This window comes from Galendromus occidentalis, unplaced genomic scaffold (genome assembly GCF_000255335.2).
Source record: "Galendromus occidentalis unplaced genomic scaffold, Mocc_1.1 scf7180000075782, whole genome shotgun sequence".
NCBI classification, from domain to species: domain Eukaryota; kingdom Metazoa; phylum Arthropoda; class Arachnida; order Mesostigmata; family Phytoseiidae; genus Galendromus; species Galendromus occidentalis.
Window position 1 is genome coordinate 279,634 of NW_003803772.1, and position 20,704 is coordinate 300,337.

A 20,704-nucleotide genomic window follows, 5' to 3' on the forward strand; every position below is an offset into this window, starting at 1 on the left:
ACAAACTGCGGCTATAAGCTGAGGCTCGAACAAGCATAACCTACCGGAAACTCCATGTCCATCCTCTTATCTTGAGACTTTTGGAGCGCCTCCGCGAGTAGGTCGATTCAAACACCGCGCGAACATCGTCCTCCTCCGGCTTCACTAGAAACGCGGTCCATTGCATGCTCCACGGGTCTTGTCGCACGCTTGGTACTCGTTCTCGCGGGCGATGACGGCTGCCGACACTGCAGTGGCTTCTGTCGGAAACCTGAAGAAGAATGAGCGCCCAACAAGAAAGCGATTGGTTGCGAATTCGGAAGGGAGGGCGGAGCACCGAGGTAGCGCAAAGTTGATCTCGAATTCGGTATTTTCGTGGACACGGAGGTGGAGCTCCTGGCTTGTCATGTGAAGGTCAGGGCTCCGAGCATTGGAAGCGGCGAAAGGAAAGAGACAGATGGGATCCCGGAGAGGTTCAGGCACTCGAATGTCCTTCCTTCTGAGATACAGGGAGTTCTTCGGATAGAGAAGTTCTCAGCGGCAATAGCGTAATTGAGAAGAGATTGAGTAATCGAGCGAGAGACTCCCCTCTGGACCTACCATACCTCCACCACACCCTCGATTCCCCGACCACGGCATGGCGCCGCCTAAAATATACGATTCCTGAAGCCTGAGTCTCCCGATAGATCTCTCGAGCTCCAGGTAAGAACTCGAGGGAGGTTCCGGACCCTGTACCGGACACTGCCGATACAGCCCTATCCAAAGTCCTTCGAGGCAGGTCGTCCTACGCCGCAGAGAGCAGGGCAGGTCGTCCTACGCCGCAGAGAGCAGGGCAGGTCTATGGTTGACAATCCCACACAATAGTCCAAATCTCACACACGCGGAGCTCATCGCAACTGCGAACCGTCCTTCTATGCCTACCGTTTGGAAACGCGACGCGGAGCCTTGCTGGAGCGAACGTCCTATCTCTTACGAACCCCTCGACGGATTTCGTATCGCTCACGGGAAAGATGCAGGGAGAATGATTCCACATTCAGAGAAAGCATGCGTTCTGTCCTGTCAGACCCGTGAGTGTCTCCGGTAGCAAACGACATTCGCGCGGGACGGCCCTCCGATTCTTGTAACGTCGCGGTCGCCGCCCGGAGCTTCATCCATTCGAAACGAGCCTCCTATGTCAAGCGATGACCCGCTGCGATACCAGGCCGGGAGCAGGAAAACTCCTGGATGGAGGCGAAATCGTTCAGGTTCACATACCGAGCACGCATCTGTCACGGGCGCGAAAAAGCGGAAAAATCTCCCGAGGGCTGTTCTCCTCCCTGGACTTCCAAACGAAGTTTCAGAGACCACGATGATCTCTTCACGCGGTCTGCGTCAGTCAGTTTTCGAACGCTCAGAGAACTTCTCGGCTGGCAAACAGATGACGTGAGTCCCCACTGATTCACTTGGGCCACTACGCCGTCTCCCAGTGATTCCCTCTTTCTCTCTCGAGCACTTTTAGAGCAGTTTTATCTTTATGGCCGCGAAGCTGCATAGCCGAACAGTTATGCATTCATCGATTCCTCCAGGTGCGTGAATGGTGTTCCGTCGCGAATTTTCCTGCTTGGACTGAGTGCCGCCGACGTCCGATGAGTTGTGATCGAGTTCGACATGAATGATTAATGATTATCATTTTGAAGTGCTCCAAGCACACTGATTCTACGAGGAATGAGAGGGAAGATGTGAACGAGTCATCGCTCGGAGCATTCCTCAGGAGTTGGCCGCTTAATTCATCGTTCCCTCCCGGTGCGATCTCTCTTTGTTCGTCTGTCTGTCTGTCCGCCCGGTGTGCGCGACCGAATCCTCCACCGGAGAAGAAAAAGGCTCATTCAGACGAAGCCGCGAACGATATTCCGTCGAGGTAATTGAGGCTCCGTGGCGTTGTGACCGAACGCTGGTCGCAACAGTTCCACTCTTGATGGCGTGTTTTAGATTTTCTGTAACGCCATCACCACAGCCTCCTTCTCTCTCAGAGCTGTTCAGGATCACGACTCTTCTGTGCGGACACTGTCACGGTGACGTGGGCGATGGAGCAAGAAAATAAACTTGATTTCGGGAACGCCGAGTGCGGATCTAGCCGAAGTCTAAAGCAGCAAATTAGCGTCCGGGCGACTTGAGTTGATTTCTCGTTTCGACTCCAAGAGGAAATCGACCGCACCGAAGAGCTCAGCGTTGCTCGTTTCGTTTCTGATGCCCTCTCCCTGCCCAGCGTCTACCTGTGCGCCGCATCAGAAGTGCAGCAGATGCAACAGTTCGTCACAGACAAACATCACAATACACTTGTTGTGAAGAAGTTTAAAGCCTCGGCGATCTTTCGAAAAAGGTGTGATTTGTATGTGAACAACTTCTGGAGCCCATCGCGACTTCGGACCCGGTGTGCCTCCCAAATACTCGACTTACGGTCGTCTCCCAGCGTCGACGTAGGTAGACGGAGCGGTTTACGTAGATCGTTTCGGATCATTTGAATTCAGAGATCTTCGCTTCTTGATCGCGAAGCGGTCTTCCTGCTCTGACCCTCATTGTCCGATATCCTCGTCCAGACTCGTAGATCGGCTTTATTTGCTCAGTGTGGAGGTTTCCTCAAGTGCTGCAGTGACTCCGGGGAGTGGATCCAGTCTGAAGGTCTGAATGCGCAAGCTGCCGAAGTCACGCAGCTCGGAATTATACCCGAGCGATTTCCATCGAGTTCTCTCTCATTCGATTCCTGTCTACGATAGTCTCCCTCCTCTCATCGATGGCTCCTTGATACCGAATTCCTTAACCCTATTGATTAAGTGCCTCACTGAGCGACTGCTTCTGCTGTTCCGTCCCCCTCCTCCGGCAGGGCCCGCTTCCCTTATCGATCGCAGGGCTGGGGTTTCCAGCCCATCCGATCAACAGCTCGCCAGCCCAGACGCAGGATCGGTGAAGTGGTGAATCGATGCGCACTCCCTCCTCTCCGAGACAGTAAACTCTGACGAAGACGCGGCGCTTTGCTCTTGGTTTTCTCGATCCATGTCTTGTTTCGAGGTCCTGCCAATTTTGTCCGCAGCCTTACTCTCTCTAAGCCATTTGTTTCCGCGCTCGTCGCGCGTTGCTCCTTGCGGCTGCTGCCGTTGCTGTATTGGTCCAGCTGTGGAGCTAACGCGAGGCAGCGGAATGCTTCTATTACGATCGGCCTAACCCAGACTTGAATGGATGCTGTTGGTCCGTCGATTCCTCCGAATCGCATCTGGTATGGTATCGGTAGGATTATTGACCGATCGGTCGCACAGGAGCGAATTCTACCGTGTCGCCAGATTCGGTTTGTCAAGCGTGATTCGCGCGAGATAGGGCTTCGATATGCGGGAAGGCAGAGTTGGCCGCGAGAGATAGAAATTAGGTCATCAATCTAGCGGTTTGTCGAAATACATCGATAGATAATTCGAGCAGCAGCCTTTCTAGTGAGCAACTTGAGGAATCTCAGTACCCAACGTACTAATGCCGCGAATGGATACGTCGCTCCCGATGGGGAGGACGGAAATTTCTGGAAATAAAGTTGATGTTCTCCTGTCTCGATGGGATAGTACGAGTGTAGGGTCCTCTTAGAGGTAGATGGTCGGTAGTACTCACTAGTCTCCGTTTGATCGTTGTGATTGGTTGGGAGCATTCAAAGTGATTTCAATGTATTTTTCTTACCTATCTCCGCAGGGTTTCGCTTTGGTGATGAGGTGGACATGGTGGTGCTGGATACGGTGCTTTGTAGTTGACTGATTAATTGACTGTGAAATTGTACTGCTGCTACTGTTGCCGCCGCTGCTGCTGGAGTGAGCTGCTCAACAGATCGAAAAACTCTTTTGGTGAAGGATGGAACACCCTCGTTATGCTGTGCTTCTATGGGCGGTGACAGCAGGATCTCAGGGAGATTCGCTGGGATCGGACGAAACTGATACTGTTGCTTTGGGCTGGAGCGTTCTCGATCTCTCTAACAGCAAGGTATGCTTGAACATGCGCCATGATTTTAGGTCTCGACTATATGGTCAATTCCAGAGTACCGTATGGGCTCTCTCGGATAAATCATTCATTCCAGCTTTAGAGTGCAAGCATAAATAAAACGTCGAGTCTGTTCCCAATAGTCTCATAGGATATGGAAGAAAAATGAATTCGCGACCCGAGTGATTCGGTGTGATATCCGGAGTGTTTGACGGGAGGCGATAAAAAATTTTGAGCTCCCCTTGATCAATCATCGAGTGAAGAGCGCTCTCTCAATGACCAAATCGCATCAGAGAAATTCGATGCACCGAAATATCTCGAATGCGGAGGAAATCTCTTGAGGTACTCGATCCGAGCGGCATCGAAGCTAAACTATCCCAGTCTATCATCCCGACAAGTGATATATTCTGGCTCCCGTAATGTGGAACTTCCCGAGGGATCGGGAGGTGTATTGACTCGAAGATAGACTCTCGTTTCCTTCGAGATTTCGAGACGGACTCATATCATGAGGAACATGAGGAGAGCACCGCGCTCCCAGAATGAACTTAATCGATTTGAGTGACCCGGTTCCCTCTCCGGGGACCGAGGAAGAGAGTCGCGAACATTGAGAGCGCTTCCATCAATCCCTTCTCGGGGAAGCGCCGTGGATAATTCCTCGGGCAACAGGGGGCTATCAAATGGGATACAGTAAAAGCTCGTTATAACGACCCCCATTAAAACGAACTTCTCGGTACAACGAACAAGGAATTTCTCCTCCTTTGGCCAGCTCGCCACAGGGATAGTGTTGAGCAGCATCCCTTACAGCGAAATTTCGGTACAACGAACCAGTTTCGTCGGTCCCTTCGTGTTCGTAGTAACGAGCTTTTACTGTACTGATATATGCATCGTCGAGTTCAAAGAGAAAAACTCAGGAAAATTCGAGGTCTCCATCACCTCTCCCGTCCGCTCGAGAGGGAAACATCCTCCAAAGAATTCGCGACGTTCCATGTCGTGATCAAGCGAACCGTACGAGTGTCGACGACGCCGGTGGTCGAGATCTACGAATCGTTGGAAAGAAAGCACGTTGGACTGGAAGGGGGTACGAATGCAGTCATATGGCGATCGCTGAGTCGTCGAGCTCCTTGCTCACCGCCGCGACTTCCGATATGATCGACGTTTTTCCGTCGCACGCAGGAACCCTCCACGGATTCGCGCTCGGGTTTTCGCCGAAAGCGTCGACCTCTTTCCCCTCTTCGATACTGAGAGCCTGGACTCCGTTCACGGAAACGATGCCCTGGGAGGGTTCCAGTGAAATATTCGGGATCTCGCCTCAGATCAGTGGAGGCACGCCATAGTATTTCTTTGGATGTGATTGAAGTCCGGAGCTTCTTTCTGTTTTTTTTGCATTCTGTCATCAGAGGGTGCATCGACCCCTTACGTCGGCTGGACATCAGGAGAAGAGGCAGGAGGAAACTCAACCGAGCAGCACAAACCGACGAGTGAACCGAACGACCAACCGAGCAGCGAGCGAGCGAACGACCGACCGAAACTCGCGAAGTGAGCGGAGCGATCCGTCCGCGAGCTGCTGGCCAGAAGCATCCGACGAAAGACAGCGAAGAAAGCCAAAGAGAACGAACGCAACGCAACACAGAAAACAGAAAACCGTCGACCAGTCGAAGCCGGCCGTGGTCGCCGCGGAGCGAACACCGCAAGGAGCAGAAAACTTGAAAGAGAGGCCGGACGATGACTTCGTGTTGTTGGCCTCTGCTACTTTCATCATGCTCGCTCTGTTGCCAAAGTAGCCGAGCGAGAATGTAGCGAGCGCGAGCCGAAATCATTGGAATCAAATTCCTCAGGAAAAGTACGATCAGCAGACTGAGCTTTCAGTCTACTCAATTCAAGGCTGCAGCGGAAATGCTCCCGATGTATTGCAAAGGTTTTTTCATCGTTGGCGACTTCTCCGCCCGAAAAAAGTGCTAAAGACACCGGCTCGCTGCCGATCGTCACGTTCATCGAATCTCTTACTTTTACTCCGAGTTCGTCAGAGGGCAGCTCAAACCTCTCGCCCGAGAATCCAGATCGAGCGCGGGGGTTGGAAATCAAACAATCTCCATTTATAATGCTGAGTGAGGCTAGACACGAACGACTTCAAGGTGGCACCTTGGTTGAGGAGTCCGATCAATCCCATGGAGCCGTTCGCGAAGCACGAAGTTCATCATCCGAAACCCGTTTTGACGTCTTCTGTCTTTCGAGGAGCGTCTGCCTCAAACCCTTCGATCCATTCGACTCCACCATCTTCGGCACTGTTTCGAGATTCGGAATGGCTTTCGCGGCGTCGGGAGGTGTGCTCTCGAGCATGGACATCGAGAGGCTCAATGACTGCTTAGAGCAGCGTTTCTCAAACTAGGGAGACGCGTCTCCCGGCGGAGACGCAGGAGAAGTACAGGGGAGACGCGGGAGGAGTTCAGGGGAGACGCGGGAGAAGTTCCGAGGAGACGCGGGAGAAGTTCAGGGTAGACGCGGGAGTAGTTCAGGGGAGACGCGGAGGATCTCCAGAATTCCCAACCGATCCATTTTTCGTCTCAGAGAGGTCACCCAGCTCATTGCTAGACTACAATTCTTCTTCAAGTCGTCAATCATTGTACGATTGATCGAGGAAGACATATTCCATGGAGAAAACGGCACTCTGAAAGTTCAGGTCGAAACTTTACATCAGATGTACGGTGATCTCCTTGGGAGACGCGAGCGACCCTCATGAGGCTTAGGGGAGACGTGAGGGAGAAAAGTTTGAGAACCGCTGGATTAGAGGAAAAAAAGTTCACTAAGGCGTGTTTTACGCAATGGAGCACTGACTGTTCCTCGATCATGGAAACCCCGTCCAGGCTCCATGTAGAATCGGGAGGACACCGATTGAATAAAGAAAACTTCACCTCGGACGGAACCGAATCATGTCCGAATCATGTCAGGATCCTCTGGGGCAATCGACAATGCGTTTTACGTCCAAACTTACGGTAGTGTCTCTCACACTACCTGCCAGGGGCTTTTCCGAATCGATTGATCGGGTTCATCAGTCTAATTGGAGGCATGATAAAATGGGGTTTGAGGGTCGAATTTTACCACCCGAATGGAACGTCTCTCCAGGGTGAACACGAGATTCGTTCCTTATACTATCCTATGTATTATAACTCGCGAGATCAGACTACACGATCGAATATACAGTACTGCCAAGAAGTTTCAAGGCACCCTCGAATTTAGTTGAAAATAGAGTTTTAGACCAAATGAATCCCAATCGAGCGACAGGTAGATGAAGACGAAAGCGGCGTGGTCCCTTGCCGCAGCCAACTTCTTTGTCGGCAGCACTTCCTCTACGCTAATCTCGGGAAAGGGATTCGGACGGGGAGGCGATTTCTCCGGAGATGGGCACAGGGTCTCCATAAAAGAGCAGTCCCCATCAGCAGACTGAGTTCTCAGCCGATGTGCTAGCCGATATCTCCGATCGATATCGAGAAAAATGAATCATGATTCAGCAAATTTTTATTCTCGCGAAGAACGCTCTAGATCTTGTTTTCTTCGAAGAACCCGCCCTGAGCAATCTCTCGGTATTTGAATCCCGCTCTGTGCAAGGCAATTAATGCGGATCTCTTCTCCGTGGAAAGTTGAGCTCGGGGTGCGGTCGACTGTCAACTTCTTCACTATCAACGATCGAATACAATGGGAGCGACGAGCTTTCATATTGACTCTACGGGCTTGACGTTGCTTGAATATGAGACTCCTTGGTAGGAGACCTCCGCACCCGACGGGAAATAACGGCCGGCTCCGAGGGAGTTGAACCTAAGATCTCCAAGAAGATGGCAGGTTGCATCGGTAGCGTTGATCACTCGGCCACCACGCGAGCCTTTAATGAGTAATATTTTTGTCACTGACGTGTCAGGAATGCGACGTAGGACTTCTACACGCGCTCGGTTGTGCAGTGTAACGGAAATTAGTGTGCGGTTAAGCCTAGAGTTCCAGGAGGCGCGTCAAAATTTGAACAACTCTCGGGTGAGGTCGGTACGGACTGCGTTTAATTTTTTTTTAGGGGTTGGAGTGGGAATATCGAAATGAAATTCGGCTGGAAGCTCCCTCTATCGATGGGGAATATCCCCTGCTAATATTGAGGCCCTCCCATCTTCCCTTCGAAAATCGCATTCTCGACCGGGTCGCTCTTCCGAGCATAGCACAGTAGAGGTGATCCTGACGATGAAGTTGACCATGGCGACGGGTCACATAGCTCTCTTCCTCATCAACCTGACGCCAAATACTGCTCCATATCCGTCTCAAACTCGATTTTCAGCCCATATAGTGACTGCGTCGAAACTTCTTGGCGGTACTGTACGTACGATTTGTGCATTCACGGAGATATCCGCGTAGTCCGCAGCCTAGGTATTCATGCATGGTCGATCTCATGGAAGGGGTCGGGGACTAGGCGACACTTCCGTTTTGGTGTGTTGTGAACCTAGGGTGTCATTTCCAGGTCGTCCTCTCTCAAGTGGACTATGTCAAACCGCAGACTGTCGATATAAACGATAACGTGCAACTGAGCGATGAGTGCAAGGAGTGCAATGTGACGGAGGAAAATATCAGAGAGGCCAGATCGCTGGAACAGGTATGATTTACGATCGTAGGCGTTTTCGGAAAAATTTATGTGCTACCCGGTGAGGCAGTCCGGCGAAGCGGATTTAGAATCATCGGTCGAAACGAAAGTCGGTTTTGAACGCTAAACGGCGACTGTTTGCGCAGGCCATCGAGGAGTTCATCGGTCTGATCGAGAGCCGCCACGATTGCAATCATCCCACTGATTTTCAGCTGATCACAGACGGTCAACTGCATCTCAGACAGGTCGGCAGAGCGATCGCGTGCATCTCAAGGATGGATAATGTTGGAATGATACCATGAAGACGAAGTATATGTATACGTATACGAGAGCAAAGTTTGAGCTTCAGCTCCTTCTCCACAGGTTCTCCAACCCGAGGCGATCCGTCACCGTGTACAGTTGCCGAGCTGTTTTTTTTCGTTCTTCGATCTCAGGAAAGAATTTTCCCGTTTCTACAATGCTGAATCCCCCAACAGCATCGCGGATATGCTCAATTGTGAGTTTGATTCCGAACCTTGTCTCGTTTGTCCAAATAGCCTACGTTTTTCTTCGAGCGACTCTCTCTCTCGGGAGAACAGCGCTGAATCGGGCAAGAAATATTGAAGCGACGATATTCCCACCTTGCTTCAGATCTGTCTCTCGAAGCCGATGGGAGCGCAGAGTTCATTCCTCGTCAGCTCCAGAACATGTCACAGATCGTTTGCCGCATGCTCGGCGACGGTAAGCGGAATAGCTTTTGGAAATTCCTGCCGAGTCATTCCAGTTTCGAACATGAATTGTTCGGCTCCGCGTGTAGCCCGGAGCTCAATAAATTTTTCCTACAGGACATAAATTTATGGAGCCAGAAAACATTCTCCGACGGCTGGAACCTGGATTATAGTAAGAGATTTCCCGATTTTCTGTCTTTTTCTCAACGGCATGGTATCAGGTGTTTCCCTATGGAACTGCACGATCTTTCCGAGGAGGTTTGGAAACGCACGACGGCGATCTCATGGTTTTACGGCCAGAAAAAAAGCTCTTACCGCCTGTGTGTCCGTGAAATGTTCGAATGTTAGCTCGCGGGTATCGCTAGCGGAGGTGCATACTTCGGGGGGGAGGAAGCTGGCTCAACGGATTTCTGGGAGATTACAAATGTTCCAGAACAAAATGTGAAGTTCCACGGGCATACACCCAATATTCATTCTTAATCTGCTAGGGAGAGCTGACAATTGTAAAACAGATGGAATTTGCAGTTCCAAGAGTGAAACTATAGACAGCGGATGTGTAGCTCGAGCTAGAGGTCTGCCATGGCAAAGTTCCGATCAGGACATCGCTAATTTCTTTCGAGGACTCAATATAGTCAAGTGAGTTCCCCATCGCGGTTCTGGAAACCTGCCGCGGATACTGCGGCACTCCATTGGAATTCAGCTCTGGTAACCTCGCCGCGCTCTTTACAGGGGAGGAGTGGCACTGTGTCTCACGGCGATGGGACGCCGGAACGGCGAAGCGCTGATTCGCTTCGAGAGCCAAGAGCACAGAGATCTGGCCTTGAAACGACATCGACATCATATCGGACAACGATACATAGAAGTTTACCGAGCTAATGGCGAAGACTTCCTCAATGTCGCTGGCTGTAAGTTCGAATCGTCCGACCTTGTAAAACGTTACCGTCCTCGCGCGCCATCCGAAGGAACAATGCATCAGTGACGGTGGTCGCGTGATCGATGAATTCAAATTCGACCATCAGATTCGATTCTCACGAGGGAGCCTCGGGTGACGTCGGGCATAATCGGGACCACTAGGTAGACTATTGAGGAGCTCTCCGAGGCCGGAAACTCCCGTTGGCGGAGTTCGTTTTCTCAAGATCAGCCTCCCGAGAACCTCGGACGCACCAGTTCGATTGCAGCTTTCAGAGTTCGGTGTGGCAAGGAATTGATGCTATCAATTTCCGTGTCGTATCCCAGCCAACCGCGATACACGAGCGTTTCGCTCTCAATAGCCGATGTGATCGACTACCGCTCATGCATTCGTTCTATCGAGGTTCATGTAGCGGTGGTCCGAGAGCTGAGGGCTCAGAGTCCCTGTGTCGAATACGAGTTCGGACTAAAAGACCTTTGGAGGCGACAGGAGACTCTCTCACTTAAGAATGGGAACGAAACGAAAATGGTGCTCCCTCGGATGATTCGTGTTGGAGCTCAAACCTCGCATCGATCAGTAAACAGTCTCCTTTGTTCCGATCCTGTGACATCGTCTCCGAGCCCGCATAAGGATCTCTCGAGCGAATCGTCCGATCCACGGCAAGAGTACGAGCGACTTCACAGGGAGCCTTGCCGCCCCGATCGATCATTCTTCCTGGGACGGCGAACTCCCCCTCGTTCCATGACCTGGGATTCGACATGGATCCCTTTCGCTGTTGATTCATCCAGAGATGGGAGGCAGCCGTAGAGCATCTAAACGAGCCGCCCCCTCTGAAAATTCATGGAGGGGCTGCCCCGGTTCGGGAATCGCCTTCAAGATGTCACCTGACTCACGGCTCTGTGAGGCGCGAGATCCCAGCCCTAGCCTTGGCAATCTCCCGAATCCGAGTGCAAAGCCTCAGATGTCGACTCGTGGTTTTGAAGAATGCTTCTCAGTTCCATCAAACTGTTTCTGGCTGTCCTCCGCAGTGTTTTCTTCTCCCTTGCCGACGCCGTATCACCTTATCTCGGGCGCTATCTTCCCTCGCACCACTTCCTCTCACTCAGTTAGTCCACGAGTACCTTAGTGGACGCTTAGAACGCTGCGCAAGAACCGAGATCTTACCACAACTGTTTAAAAAGCGTTTTATGCTTACGCTAGACGTGAGCGACGACGGGCGACGGACTATAAGGAAAGCATCCCACCTCTTTTCGAGCACGTTTAGCGAGCTCTGTCTATGCCTTTGATTCCATGCGATTCGGGGCCGTGAATTCCGCTCGAAAATAGCGATTTCGTCAAGTTACGAAAATGGATTCTCCCGGAAACTTTGCCTACCCCTTTCCGGGTCTCCAGGCCGGTGCTTCGGCGGAAGAACTCGCCATTATTGAGCAAACGTACCAGGCTCTCCTCTCGCAAATAATTCGTAAGTTCCCGCGCCTAAATATCCAGGTCAAAGAGAGGTAGGCTAGATAGAATTTCTCTCGCGTTTCGTGGCTGAAGAACGCCTGAGAGACGTCGGCGTCGCTCGAGCGGACGGCGTCGCGTCGCTTACCGCAAGGGGATCCGCGCGTCGGTCAAGGGGAATATGCAGGTTCCGAGCTAGATGATGGATCGGGGCCTATACGCTTCTTGAATTGATCTCCGGAAATGATTCCTCGGACGGAACGATGCGGGACAGGGAAGCGTTCTGGAAAGAATTCAAGCTTGGGGGAAAGATTCTTCTGAGCCTCTCGGATCCACGGCGCGATTTTCGGACAGAACCCATCGGGACACTCCAAGTTTCCATGAATCGTCTGCTCAGACGCTGCAGGCACGTGTCGGACTGTTGGACATGATCGCTCGAGCATGCGCTGCAGTCGAAATTCGATGTCAAGCGGAATGGAAGGTTTCGATAATCCGATCGAGATGCCCGGCTGGGAAATGGGGAGAATGGGCCCGCTCCACCGTCTGAGTTTCGTCGATTCCTTCCAGGCAATAATAATGAGGCTCAAGCTTTCCTCTCCCGGGGCGGTCAGGTCATCGTGCGTATGAGAGGTCTTCCTTACGATTGCACCGCGAAACAGATCTTGGACTTCTTCGCTCAATCAGACAATCCCATTCAAGTTCTGAACAATGAGGAAGGTAAGAGATACGCAGATCTCAGCGTATGGGACACGTTGGGAACGCTCGGTGTCTGGCACTGTTCCGTATCGATCGGCATTGGAAACATCGCGCAGTTTCTGGAGAGAATTTTTTGCAGGGATTCTTTTCGTCAAAAAGCCGGATGGGAGAGCGACTGGTGATGCCTTCGTTTTATTCGCCACAGAAGAAGCAGCATACAGAGCTCTCGACAAGCACCGAGAAATTATCGGGGCTCGGTGGGTTTCGCAATCTCTAGTTTTGGAGGAGCTTCGAAATGTCAGGGCATTTGATGAGCAGCCGAGCGAGCGCTGATCATTACTCCCTTACAGGTATATCGAGCTCTTCAGGAGCTCGACTGCAGAAGTTCAACAAGTGCTGAACCGAACCATGGAAGCACCTTATTTGGAGTCCCAAGTCCCACCTGCAACGACGAGTCCCCTGCTCGGGAACCTGCCACAGGTGAGGAAGACCTCTTGGAGGACTCGAGTATTATCACTTCATACATACAGAAGTCCACGCCCTGGAGTGTTATAATATATTCTGATTCTAATATTGATTTTAGGTACCTTTGATGCCTCCACCCTGGCTCCAAGGACCCCAAGTTCAGATGGCACGAAGGGATTGCATCCGTCTGCGAGGCTTGCCCTATGAAGCACAAGTGGAACATATTGTGGATTTCCTCGGGAAGTTTGCCACAAATATCGCCTACCAGGGAGTGCATATGGTACACAACGCTCAGGTGGGTTCCGCTTACGATAGACTCCGCTCCAATCCTCTTTGCCATGGAATGGAAACTTGATGTTTGATCGAATTTTCATGTCTGTGTTGTTCAAGTATTGATGCTGTTATTCCTCAATCCGTAGGGTCAGCCTTCGGGAGAGGCTTTCATTCAGATGGATTCGGAGCAGAGCGCTTTCCTGACCGCCACTCAGAGACATCACAGATACTTGGTGATCGATAAAAACAGAGATACATAGAAGTTTTCCAATGTTCTCTAGAGGACATGCTTCTGGTGAGTGGAGTATCCCTCGACCCATGATGATTCCTCCAATGAGACGCTCCTGATACAGAGACCATTCCAATCCGAAACCTACTGATAGCCGGAATTCCGTCCGCAGGTATTACAAGGTGTTCAAGGTCAACCTGCTCCCACGACGCCCGTCAACGCGCTCGCGGCCGCTCCCGCTCCCGACCTGGGGTAATTTTCCTCAATGAAATTCACAGCGAGGATCATTGAAGTCCACATAATTGATCCGCTTAAACCTAATTATGGGCAATATGTGTTTTCCAGATGGTCGAGTGATCCATTCGGAAGAATCTCAGCCATACGCTCGCGGATCGCGTCTCTCGGGGGATTACTACCGCTGCATTTGTCACCCCTGTACTCCAAGCACCCAGCGGCTGCAGCCGCGGCGGCTGCTGCTGCAGCGTCCGTCGCCCAGAACGGTCCGAATCGGGTATCGCCCACGTCGCCCCTGAATCGAGTTTCGCCCCTTCTGTTGCCTTCCTTCCCCCTGCCGATGTTGCTATCGCAGGCGACCCCACCTCAATACTATCCGACGACTCAGCAGCAGCAAGCTGCGGTTGCCGCCGCGGCGTCCCTGTCTCATCTGGTCTCCCAACAGAACGGTACTTTACAATAGGCTCGTCTGCTAAACTTCTTTATCGGGCGGTCGATTTTCTCGGGACTATTCTTCTGTCGGACACTGCATGATCGGGCTAGTACCTAGGGCATTGACTGGTATGCTACCGCTGCAAGGAGCGAGCGAATGAGAGGAAAAGTCTACTTATACACAAACGCTCCAAATATCAAGTGACTGAGCTGCAGAAGACGTCCCATGATGGAGGTTGGGGAATAGTGTTGTCGGCGGAGTCGGTTGGGTGTAATTCGGCACTGGATAACAACAGACGCACGTAAGGTGATGGTTCAATTCAAACTCCTGGGCTTGTCTGTTGTATAAATGTAACAACTTTGCCTTCCGCGGTCTTGTCTTCTCGCTCAATTCGAGTTTCTCGTCCCACCCTCTGTAATCAATCAGTGGGTCGCTTCCTCCAGGAGGCCCTTCCCCGAGTGACGAGATGAAGCCCTGACAGGGTCAGCGAGTTTTCACAGTAATAGGTCAGGACTCGATCTTCCCTGTGACAGTCCGTCGGTTCAGGTTCTCGTGCCGTGTTTAATTAGAAAATCCATTTCGATTTACAGCTTATGCGAGTCTGTACGCCAATACCGCGCAGTGTTAGACAGCTTTCGCCGGAGATCCTGCCAGCCTATGGGGAGTGTGAATATTAGTTGATCGCTAGTTCCAAGATGAAAGCCCCACACGAAACATCAGGTTGGCCGAACGACACTTACTGAGTGTTTTCGAATGCGTCGGTCAGACGATCCTGGCAATTCAAGCACCGGAATTTAGACTCAAAACTTGCTCATGAGGATCAGCATGTCCGTCATGTGTGACGAGAGAGAAAACCATTCGAGCCATCATTACCACCGGCGAATGACGGAGCTTTCTGATGCTCGGATGCGATCCGTAAATGAAAACGTACAGGTAGTGGTTGAGCTCAATCCTCATGAAGTTTCACTCAGTTTATCAAGGATTCTGCCGCGAATCGGGCTTCCGCCTGTGAACGCTATATTTCGTATAGTTCATTGAGGCCTTGCCGCTGCTTCTGCAATACCCTCGCACGAGAACGCTCATCGAGTTCGAGGCTCGTCAAATTCGACCCGCTGATTAGCGAAGTCGACTCGGGACAGTTTTATTTGCGGCTCGCTTCGCGAATGATTCAGGGCTTAATCAGATACGTGATTCGCGACCAGTCATCCTTTTCTACCTTCAAATTGCAAGCATCCCATCGCAATTGAAGGGGACCAGTCGCAGCCCCTCTTCTCTCAATCTTGCTCCAGGCTTTCGATACGGAATGATCCCTAAGCCTCAGTCTAGGTTACGTATACGTGCAATATATGTTTACGAGATGCATTCCAAAAAGTGTATTATTTACAAGATTCAACCGAGGTACCTAACAGTGTTCGACGATGACTCTCGTACTTTGGCGAAAACTTGCTTTCTATACAGAGAATTAATAACTGCGATTTCGCGTTTAGTTGCAATACCTCCAGATTTAGACGATAATTATAATTATTTCGTCGATGATAGTAATAATTAAAGAGGAAACAAGCCCTATACGACCTCAAGTGGATACCTCAAACATGCTTCCGCGGGAGCGATTACGATCACGATCTTGATTGCTAGCCGGAGACCTCAACCGCAGGAACTCCGAGGAGAATTTTCTTAGCTATTTATCGCCATTCCGGTTCACTGCTCCAACATATTCAATGAATTGTATTGGACTGTGTTCTGTGTCGAAGCAATGTGAATTCGCAAGGATTGAGAATAAATACATGCGCTTACCAAGAATCGTCTTTAATTCGCCATTCGGACCCGGCTGACGAAACTTGCTTCCTCGCCAAATCCGATCTCGATGCGGACTTTTTCGCTGGGAATCTGTGAGCAGAAAATGGAGGCGAGGAGACCCCCTTCCTTAAGTTGTTTCGCCAGGCTAGAGCTCGAGAGGCAGCAAAATCGATGTCGAGCGATTGCTCATCAGGTCATCTGTGTAAATCGCCTTGCGCATTGCCCTCGCGCTGTAGGTACCTTTCATGGAGGCTCAGAACATTCCATAGTCCTGGCGTCACGCGCCCGTGATGGCGGAACCCCAAGTGGCATGATATGTGTATACCAAAGCTAGCCCTCGATTGTCTAGTTTTGACAGTCCATGCGTAGGTGTCGTTCTCCTTCCTATGGTATGGTAAATATCGATCAAATGTATCCGAAGCTCGGATCTCAGTTGCCAGCAGGAGAGATGAACCGATCGGGAGCACCAGCTCACACCGGCAGTTCCAGCTTCAATACCTAACAAAAAAATTTCACTGGATGACACTGCGAAAGTCCGGTTTATCGTACAAAAACTGGATCAAGACGCATTCCAGAAATACGACGCCCATATACTCCCGAAAAAGTACTCCGATTTGAATTTCGCAGACACGATCTCAAAACTCAAGGAACTGTTTGGACACCGAGGGTCGGAGTTCGCCCGAAGGTATCAGTATTTCCAAAGTAAATGCGAGAATACCAGTGGAGGAACCTTCGACGATTATACTGGGTTAGTCAACAAACGACACGAACTATCAAATATGTCGAAGATCACGGCTGACCAGATGAAGTGTTTGGTGTGGATCTGTGGCCTCAAGGGTTCCGAACACAACGACGTTCGGGAACTCGCCTTACAATTCATCGAGGACAAACCAGAGTCCACACTGAGCCAACTTCATCAACATGTGAAAAATTTCACAAGGCAACAGAGCACTTCGCGTTCGATCGCTGGCGGGAGTCTACATGAGATCCACAAGGTGAACATAGAGAAACCATCACGTCCTTGCCGCGGATGCGGAAAGATGCACTTCAGAGAAGCCTGTCCTTTCCGTGACAAATCCCGTCGGAACTGCGAAGGAAAAGGCCACATCGCAGCGGTGTGCTACAAGAAACGACAAGAGAGCTCAACTGCGAACAAGAATTTCAGTTCGAAGAAACATCCGAAACACAAAAATAGGGACGGGAGCACGAAGAAAGACGTACATACAATTGAAGTACAAGGATTCCACTCTTCGGCATCAGATGGAAGCAGGATCATGAAGGATGTAGTGATCAATGGCACCAGGTTGCCCATGAAGATGGACACGGGCGCAGACGTCACTGTCATCAGCGAGAACGACTGGAAGTCGCTGGGGAAACCGCGCCTGTTTCCGAGCGAACGCGTCATGAAAGCCGCAAACGAGGGCGAGCTAGACTGCTTGGGCTACTTCAAATGCAAATTCACAGTCGACAAACAGACGGCCAACGGACGCTGTTACGTTGTCAGACACCCATACAGACTCCTTGGGTGCGAATGGCTACAACAGAACGAGCGTCTCTGGCGATTACTGAAGGGGGACGTGTCGCTTTCAATACAACTTATCGAAAACGAAGATTTAGATAAGGAGAAAAAAAAACTGACTGAGTCACTCAAGGCGGAGTACGCGGATGTCTTTGCGACTGGTCTTGGAAAATGCACAAAGATGAAGGCATTCTTCAAACTCAAAGAAGACGTTACGCCAGTGTTCCGAAAGAGTCGGCCTGTTCCTTACGCAAGTCTGCCGAAGCTGGAAGCCGAACTAGACCGATTGGTCAGCAACGAGGTGATCTCACCGGTCACACATTCCGATTTTGCTGCACCAGTGGTCATCGTCAAGAAGAAGACTGGCGACATAAGATTGTGTGCAGATTACAGCACGGGGCTGAATGAGAGACTCCAAGACCACCACCATCCACTACCAACCGCAGAAGACATTTTCACGAAATTGAATGGGGGTGTCTACTTCTCGACAGTGGACCTCGCTGAAGCTTACCTCCAGATCGAGGTAAGGGACGATTGTAAGAAGATGTTATGCATCAATACGCCTAAGGGGCTCTTTCAATACAATCGGCTCCCGTTCGGTGTCAAGACGGCCCCAGCAACATTTCAACAAATGATCGATACGATGATCACGGGGGTTCCCAATACGGCAGCATATCTCGATGATATTGTCGTAACTGGCAAAGACCTGAGGGAACACAACGAGTCCATCCACCAACTGTTCAAACGGATCGAGGAGTATGGTCTGAGGGTTCGGCTCGAGAAATGCTCTTTCTTGCAAAGGGAGATCAAGTTCTTAGGGCAGCGCATTACGGAAAACGGGAGGAAGCCGGACAAGGAAAAGATTGAAGCAATAATCAAGATGCCGGCACCGACAAACATCAGTGAGCTAAGGGCCTTGTTAGGCATGATAACATACTACAGCGCGTACATGCCTTCCACGCGAGAATTACGCGCCCCTCTCGATCAGCTCTTGAAGAAAGAGTCTAAGTTCGAATGGTCGGGAGCGTGCCAGAAGTCCCTCGACAAGCTGAAAACCCTTCTACAGTCGGATCTATTCCTTACACACTACGACCCTCGACTACCCCTGATCGTTGCGGCTGATGCCAGCAACTACGGCATCGGCGCTGTGCTGTCGCATCGATACCCGGATTCCACTGAGAAAGCAGTTTTCCACGCGTGCCGTTCACTGACCAGTGCGGAAAAAAATTATTCGCAGACGGAGAAAGAAGGTCTTGCGTTAATTTTCGCGTGTAAGAAATTCCACAAGTACATATACGGGCGCAAATTTCTACTACTCACGGACCATCGTCCATTGCTTGCAATTTTCGGCAACAAGTCCGGCGTCCCAGTATATTCGGCCAACAGACTTCAACGTTGGGCTACGATGCTGATTGGATATGACTTCGAAATCGAATACCGTCAGACGACGAAATTCGGCCAAGCAGATGGTCTCTCACGACTGATTGCTCAGCAGCAACACGACAAGGTCTCAGAGGACGTCGTGATCGGGTGCGTTGAGGCCGAGGTCTGTGCGGTGCTCGATGAATGCATCCGACGTATTCCGACAACTCATAAACAAATTCGGGAATACACATCGAAGGATAAATTGCTACAGGCAGTCCAGGAGAATATACGGAAAGACTGGCCTACGAGAGTGGACAAAGAGACTCCGCTCTGGTTCTTCTTCAACAGGCGAGATTCTTTGTCGATTGTCCAAGATTGCGTCATGCTTGAGGATCGAGTGGTTGTACCAGAAGCACTCCAAGTTCAAGTCCTTGAACAATTACATCTTGGTCATCCTGGTGTTTCAAGGATGAAGCGTCTCGCGAGAAGTTTTGTTATTGGCCCAAGCTCGATAAACAGGTCGAGGCGCTGGTGCGCGGATGGTTCGGCGTGTTCGGAGCTGAACAGAGACCCTCGGAAGGCACCGCTGCATCCCTGGGAAGCGTGTTCGAAGCCGTGGCAACGTTTGCATGCGGACTTCGCCGGTCCTTTGGACGGCCACATGTATCTGATCGTGGTCGATGCTTATTCGAAGTGGCCGGAGATTTTCGAGCTAAAATCTGCCACGGCAGCGTCGACGATAGACAAGTTCACCGCATTATGCGCTCGTTTTGGGAATCCGACCACTCTCGTCACTGATAATGGAGCGCAATTCAAAGCGAAGTCGTTCGAGAGTTTCTGTGAGAGTCGGGCAATACGTCATTTATGCGCTCCGGTTTGTCATCCGGCTTCGAACGGCCAAGCGGAGCGTTTCGTCGATATCTTCAAGCGGACGTTCAAGAAACTGCAAGGGGGGGAACAGGACGTGGAGACGCTCTGAACATTATGCTACAGACGTATCGGAACACGCCGAACCCTCAGGGGAAGACTCCGGCCGAGCTCTTCCTAGGTAGACCGGTCCGCACCGAGCTGAGCCTCTTACGCCCAGAGGTGGGTACCACGGAAAGTTCGGATCGACCCGCCCAAGCGAGCTCTTACAAGAGATACTTCGATCAGCGCCACGGTGTTAGAATGAGGACCTTCAAGGAACAGGATCTGGTCTGGGTCAAGGATTTCAGAAACCCGAACAAGCCCTGCTGGACCCCTGCTAGAGTGTTGCGTCACCGTGGTAAGGTGACCTACGACGTGGAAGCAGACGCCATGTATGGACCCGTCACGTGAACCAGCCTAAGGTCAGGACCCTTCCACTAATCTCAAATTCCTCTGATGATTCTGGTACCAATCGGTCTCTGCTCTTTGCCATCGCTCAAAGGACTCGGAAGCCGAACCCCGTACCCGTCTTCGGTGATACGGGCGTCCAAATCTCCCCGGCTGATGAGGCAAGAGGCAGCAGCGCGACCATGGATGGAATCGACGATGAAATTGGGTCGGACGAGTTTCGAGATGACAGGGAAGAGACGGCGTTTGAGCCGGAGGAATATTCGTCGACACCCGGGGAGCCGTCAACGTCAGAAGGCAGTCTGGTCTCGCGTTGGTTCAATGCATTGAGACCCCGGCACCTGATTCGACAGCCCTCGAGACTTGAGCTGGATCCGTCGGCGAAATCTTACGAAGGATAACGGTTCTCTTCTAGAAGGGGAGGTGTGGGAACGCGGGAGTTCCCCAAATAATAATCATTACTTTCAAGTCATTTGATGACGAATAAAAGGGCTAGGAATAAGCCCGGAACAATTCAGTTCCACCCTGCAACGACGAAGCTCTGTATCCGACTAGCGAAGTGAGAGTTATCACAGTGTCGTTCTCCTTCCTATGGTATGGTAAATATCGATCAAATGTATCCGAAGCTCGGATCTCAGTTGCCAGCAGGAGAGATGAACCGATCGGGAGCACCAGCTCACACCGGCAGTTCCAGCTTCAATACCTGTCCTACTTAAGTCCGAGTCATCGAAAAATACT

The 20,704-nt window shown here is 51.1% G+C and overlaps 1 protein-coding gene and 1 pseudogene across 1 annotated transcript; both read left to right on the plus strand.

Annotated features, from left to right (window-relative positions):
• Window positions 1–3,840: 3,840 nt before the first annotated feature.
• fus (epithelial splicing regulatory protein fusilli) lies at window positions 3,841–13,998 on the plus strand. Its single transcript, XM_029112962.1, is given in 16 exon segments — window positions 3,841–3,969; window positions 8,459–8,590; window positions 8,725–8,823; window positions 8,942–9,074; window positions 9,209–9,298; window positions 9,403–9,457; window positions 9,811–9,921; window positions 10,015–10,190; window positions 12,206–12,355; window positions 12,474–12,591; window positions 12,685–12,814; window positions 12,918–13,094; window positions 13,219–13,312; window positions 13,315–13,367; window positions 13,474–13,553; window positions 13,647–13,998. Coding segments are annotated over 16 exon segments (2,079 nt in total).
• Window positions 13,999–16,544: 2,546 nt separating this feature from the next.
• LOC100906576 (uncharacterized protein K02A2.6-like) lies at window positions 16,545–19,969 on the plus strand (annotated as a pseudogene).
• The last annotated feature ends 735 nt before the right edge of the window (window positions 19,970–20,704 follow it).